The 5,095-nt window shown below is 63.0% G+C and overlaps 1 protein-coding gene across 1 annotated transcript in view; it reads right to left on the bottom strand.

The window, feature by feature from the left end:
- The window catches only part of LIN28A (lin-28 homolog A), a 15,286-nt gene extending 10,639 nt beyond the window's left edge, over positions 1-4,647 (bottom strand). Inside the window, exons 1-2 of the mRNA XM_026863469.1 lie at positions 4,454-4,647; positions 3,948-4,024 (exon numbers count right to left, since the gene is read on the bottom strand). Coding sequence (XP_026719270.1) covers positions 3,948-4,024; positions 4,454-4,647 — 271 coding nt within the window. The remainder of the gene's footprint in view (positions 1-3,947; positions 4,025-4,453) is intronic.
- Positions 4,648-5,095: the final 448 nt, after the last annotated feature.

The following is a 5,095-nucleotide window of genomic DNA, read 5'->3' as shown; positions in this document are numbered from 1 at the left end:
CTGCCCTTCCTCCTCCTCCTCCTCCTCCTCCTCCTCCTCCCCCTGCCCCGCACACACCCCCTCCTGCCACCGAGGCTGCCCACACCCGGTGCCCCTTCCCCGCAGAGCCCAGCAAGCCCCACCAGACTCCAACCCGCGTGTCTGGGGTGATGTCAGTGGAGGAGGAGGAGGAGGAAGAGGAGGAAGAGGAGGAGGAGGATGGTTTTTCCACTCCGAGGGCAGGATGCGGCCGGGGCGGGGGTAGTGCTACCCCCGAGGCGGCGTGGGGAGGGCAGCTGCCTCTCATGCCCCGTCAGGGCTCCGTGAGCTCCGTGCGGGTGAACCAGGGTCCCACGGAGCACGGGTGGGGCAGAGGATGCCCATGACCTGCCCACAGCAGCGTTAATAATTCTTAGCATGCTCATAGGGTGTCGCCTCATCTTTACGCCAGTTTTAACTAGGATTGACAGGGCCGGGGGAGGAAACTCCACTGGTCTCTTAACATCAGCCTTGAGTCCAAACCCAAGGAGCAGCCCCTCATCTGCGGCAGCAGGAGAGCAGAGTCCGGCCGGGTGCTTCCTAGGCACAGACTGGGATCCCCACTCCCACCCGTGACCAGGCTCTGCCTGCAGAGATGTTCCCAGGGGATGGGGCTGGCGGAGGGGCCACCGGGCTGGAGAGACCACGGGGCATGTTCACACTTGCTCACGTTCACACTCCCCCTTTCCCTGCCAGTACCCACGGCCGTCCTGGGTGGGGACCCGCTGTGGGACCGTCCTGGTGGCAGTGGAAGCCGGGGTGCATCTGGTACCCCCTCCTGGCCAGCGAGGGCCAGGCCTGCAGGTTGCATTTATTCTTGTTCTCCTCTTGTTTGTCGGATTATTGGGGTGAGAGGAAAGAAGGGGGGAAAGTCCCCCCCAAGACTTGCAGGAGACTCTTCCATGTGTCTCTGTTCCTCTTGGCTCATGTCTCCTGCCTCACCTTCCCCCGGGATTTGGGGAGGGGTCAGCCTGCGTGTTTCACTGCTGTGCTTCTGAAAAAAAAAAACCCATGAGCGACCCCAGCCCACTCGTGGGGGATAAGGGGCACCTGAACAAGCCCCCGGCACTGGGCAGGGCTGGGGCCAAGGTTTGCAGAGCAGCCCTGAGAAATGGCTCCATCCCTTCTGTCCGTGGAGGGGACACCCCAGTGCCAGCAGCCACACGGCTTGGGGACAGTATCCTGGGGTCGGCAGGACACTCTGAGTGGGGTGGGAGGTGGGCAGAGGTGCAGGGCTGAGGGGGAAGGATGTGGTGAGGAATGAGCCCTTGGTTTCTCCAAACTGAATCCTTCAGACAATAATCCATCACTGCACATCAGCTTCCTCCCAAAACCCCTTCTTGATGGACAGGAGGGACCTGCAGCCCCCCGAGACACTTTCCTGTAACTATTTAAGCTCAGCAGCAGTTTCTCAGCCTCCCACGATTTCTGCTCATCCTTGGTGACTTCCCACCCAAGTGATGCAGACACATCCCTGAGCGCTTCCAGCCAATGTCCCCTTACATCCCAACCTCATCTCCGCCAGCTCCGGTGACACAGCCCCGCAGCAGCGACGGCCCCACGTCATATTTCTGTGTGTGGTGTATTTGTTTTTGGGGCCTGTTGAATGGCAAATGCGAAAGGGAAGGGGACTCCTTCCTGTTCTTTCAGAGCCGGTCGCTGTGCCCTGCTCGGCTTCAAGGGAATAGCCGGCAAAGCGGCCGCTTTCACAAATAATGGCTTCATTAGATTGAAAGAAGTGGACAGTGACCTCTTCGAAATGGACTTTCTGACCCCTGCTGACCTCTGGCCCCAGCTCTGACAGCCTGTAAATCTTCCCCCTCGCGGCACGGCCGGGGCGAGGGCAGGCAGTGCTTTGCCAGAGCTCCAGTGCCGGTGGTGCGGCCCCTGGTCCGGCATCGCAGACCCCGCACGGGCAGCACGGTGCTGCCTGGGGGCTGCTCGGCTCTGGCCGCGTCCTGAGCCTGGCAGGATGAGGCCCGGGGGATGTGCAAAGCCTGGGCGTGGGGGGCCACAGCTTTGGCAGAGATGGACACCGGTGTCCTCATGGTGCTGCAAACCCCATCGGGGCTGGGCCTGGGGAGCTGAAGGGTCTGGGGAACTGTGTTAGTGGGGCTGTGGCTCTGGCACCGTCCCCCAGCACCGCCACCCCCCAGTGAGGAGGCACAGACCAGCCCCAAACCAGAGAAAGTCGAGCCCTCTCCCTGCCCATCCCACAGGCATGACCCTCCTGACTGCCCACAGACACACACAAACCTCCTCCAACCCCCACTGAGCCCACCTCCCCCTCCCCTGCTGTGGGCACAGACCCTCCCCTGCAGCCCCCGGTGCCTCCTTCCCCCCCGCGCACAGCCCAGGGTGCTGCCGACCTCCACGCAGCCTCGCCAACCCATCTGCTGGTGGGGAAACTGAGGCACGATGGGGATCCGTGGCCAGTGGGTGCCTGTGCAATGGGAACCCACATCAGGGTCTCCACGCCGGCTCAGTGCCCCATGCTCCCCAAGGCTGGCCCTTGCCCCCCACATCACCCAGCGAGCCCCTTGTGTCCCAGAGTCACCCACTGCCCTCCTCCCCATCCTTGCACGCTCGCCGCTGACCTTTGGCTACGAAACAATCAATAACAGAGGCCACGGTGCTGCTCCTCCCCCTCGCCAGCCCCCGCACCCCCCGTTTGGCCTGTGCCTCTAACGAGCCCGGCCAAGATTGGGGGATATTCCAGTATGTCCCAGCACCAGAGACACGGGCCTGGGGGTGCATCAACCTACCAGAGACACAGGCGTGTCCCAAGGATGACCAGGCACCTCCTTCCCAACACCCCAAAAATGCCCCCTTGGGGCTGCTTTCCAGCTCTGGGGTGGGTCAGTGGGTGCCCCACACCCCTGAGTTTGGGGCTCTGGGGTCCCTGCGGTGTCAGGGGGGGGAAGCTGGTGCACATCAGAAATGGGGCTCCCCGGGGCATCAAAAGGGAAGGACGAGGAGCTCACACGTGGGGTGACATGCCGGGATGCTGCCCGGTGCCAGGCGACCCCACGGCTTCGCTGCCCTTTGGATAAAGCAGGAGAGGGGTGACGATGGGTAGAGACAGTCCTGGTCTGGAGTGATGGGTCGTGCCCAAATTTGGCAGCTCCTCTTCGCATCCCCAGCTCCCTTCGATAAAAGCCCCCAGGCGGCAGCGGATCGATCGGCCGCAGCGCGGGGATTGATCAGGATTTCAGCCCCATACATATTCCTGCTCTCTGATAAAGGGAAATCAATAGCTGAAAGAGATATTCCTCCGAGGCAGCAGCCTCCAGCAGACCAAGATCCCCTAGATCTCCCCACCCCAGTTCAAGCCTTGCTCCCCCCCGACAGCAAACCAGGGTAGTGGGAGAGAAAATGGCTCAGGGGGGAGCCGAGGCGGGGGCCGACGTGGGGCCGGGTTGGGGAGAAGGGGCAGAGCTTCTCCTCCCACAGCTCAGTCTCACCTCCCAAAGCATCGGCCTGCCCTGCGTCTTCCTCCTCTCACCAGTGGTCTGGCGAAGGGGGCTCTCCTCTTTCTTAGGGTGCTAGAGACCCCCCCCCCAAGTCCTGGGGAGGCCGGGCCGGCTGGCACATCCACAGGCCGTCACCACCAAGCGCCGGCAGCTGTGGCTGAGCCCGTCCTGCCCTCAGCCCCTTCCCCAGAGCTGAGACCTGGAAACTCATTGCAGGTGTGGCTGGAGCAGCACCCTCCAGGTCCCTGTCCCATGGGGACAAGGAGGGGGGGCACCCAGCGTTCAGCTGGTGGGGGGGCTCTGCCTGCAGGTGATACAGATCTGTGTGCCCATGGGTGCCTTGCACAGGGGCTCAACCCCCCCCCAAAATCCAGCCTGGGGGGGTGGCGCGGGTCTGGGTCAGCCCAGATGGACCCTTCTCATGTCCCTTCTCCTGCTGTGCCTCAGTTTTCCTACCTGTAAAATGGGCCTCATGCCCAGGAGCTTTCAGGTGCTTTGAGACCACCCGCAGGGACATGTCCTGTACCAGCCACCTTCACAGGGACAAACCCCAGGTCAGTGTCACCCAGGGGAGCCCAGGGCCTGGGTGGCTCTGTCCCTGCCACTGCAGGTGCCCCAAGAGCCCGGGGCACATGGCAAAGGCCTCTCCAGGGAGCATCCCCATGTGCTGCTGCAGAGACCCGACGCACTCGGTGCACCTCAGCAAGCCCCCGCTCTCCTCGCCAGGTGCCAGCTGGGTGGCTGGACCCAAAGCTCTTTGTTTTCTACACCCCGGGGTTATTTTAAGATTTCGGGCCCTTCCAGGAAAACCCAACTCAAGCAAAAGGGCTGGGAAGGGCTGGGGGGTGTTTCCGAAAAGCACCTGCTGCCAGGGCCACCCCCACACCGAGGGCAACCGCAGGCCGAGGGGGAGCACGGGGAGGGGGGAGGATTTGGGGACCCTTGTCCCAACCCCTGGGCACCTCACGCTGCTGGGAATTCCGTCTCCACGGATGATCCAGAGATGGATGCTGGATGCTGCTGCCGGGATGCCAGCACCATCCCTGGGTTGGTTGGCAGGGGCTGTGCAGGTCACACATAGCACGAGCACGTCAGGTCTCAGCTCCAGCCCCGTGCTGGCGAGCTGCTGCTGCCGGAGACGCTTATCTCGAGCCATCGCGGGCAGCAGGGAAGGTGTGAAATTTTGGAGGGGAAGATGCTCAGGTGATGAGCAGCAGTGGGTGGGTGCTGTGAGCTCGGGGTGCAGGCCGGGGTGATGGTGGTGCCCGCTGCCTTTTTGAAGTGTTGTCAGGGAGGAAGCGGTGACATCTCGCTGCGGTCCCCGAGCACTCGCTGTCTCAGCTTCCCCATCCCCATCCCCCAGCACCCCCCTTCCTCCTCCCTCCTGCCCTGCTGGTGGGCTGCTAACCATGGCCTGGGTGCTTGTAACACACCCAAAGACCTGTAAACTGCTCCCTGGCACCCCTGGGCACCCAGTGCTCCCCACAGCACCCTGCCATCCCCTCCTGGGGCATCCAGCAAGCCCCAGCACCCCCCATCCGCTCCTTGGGCACCCAGAACCCCCCCCAGCACCCCCTTATCCACTCCTTGGGCACCCAATTATC

This window comes from Athene cunicularia, assembly GCF_003259725.1.
Source record: "Athene cunicularia isolate RWA chromosome 23 unlocalized genomic scaffold, athCun1 chr23_part2, whole genome shotgun sequence".
NCBI classification, from domain to species: domain Eukaryota; kingdom Metazoa; phylum Chordata; class Aves; order Strigiformes; family Strigidae; genus Athene; species Athene cunicularia.
The sequence above is the reverse complement of the archived record's forward strand: the minus strand, read 5'-3'. Positions and strand labels throughout refer to the sequence as shown.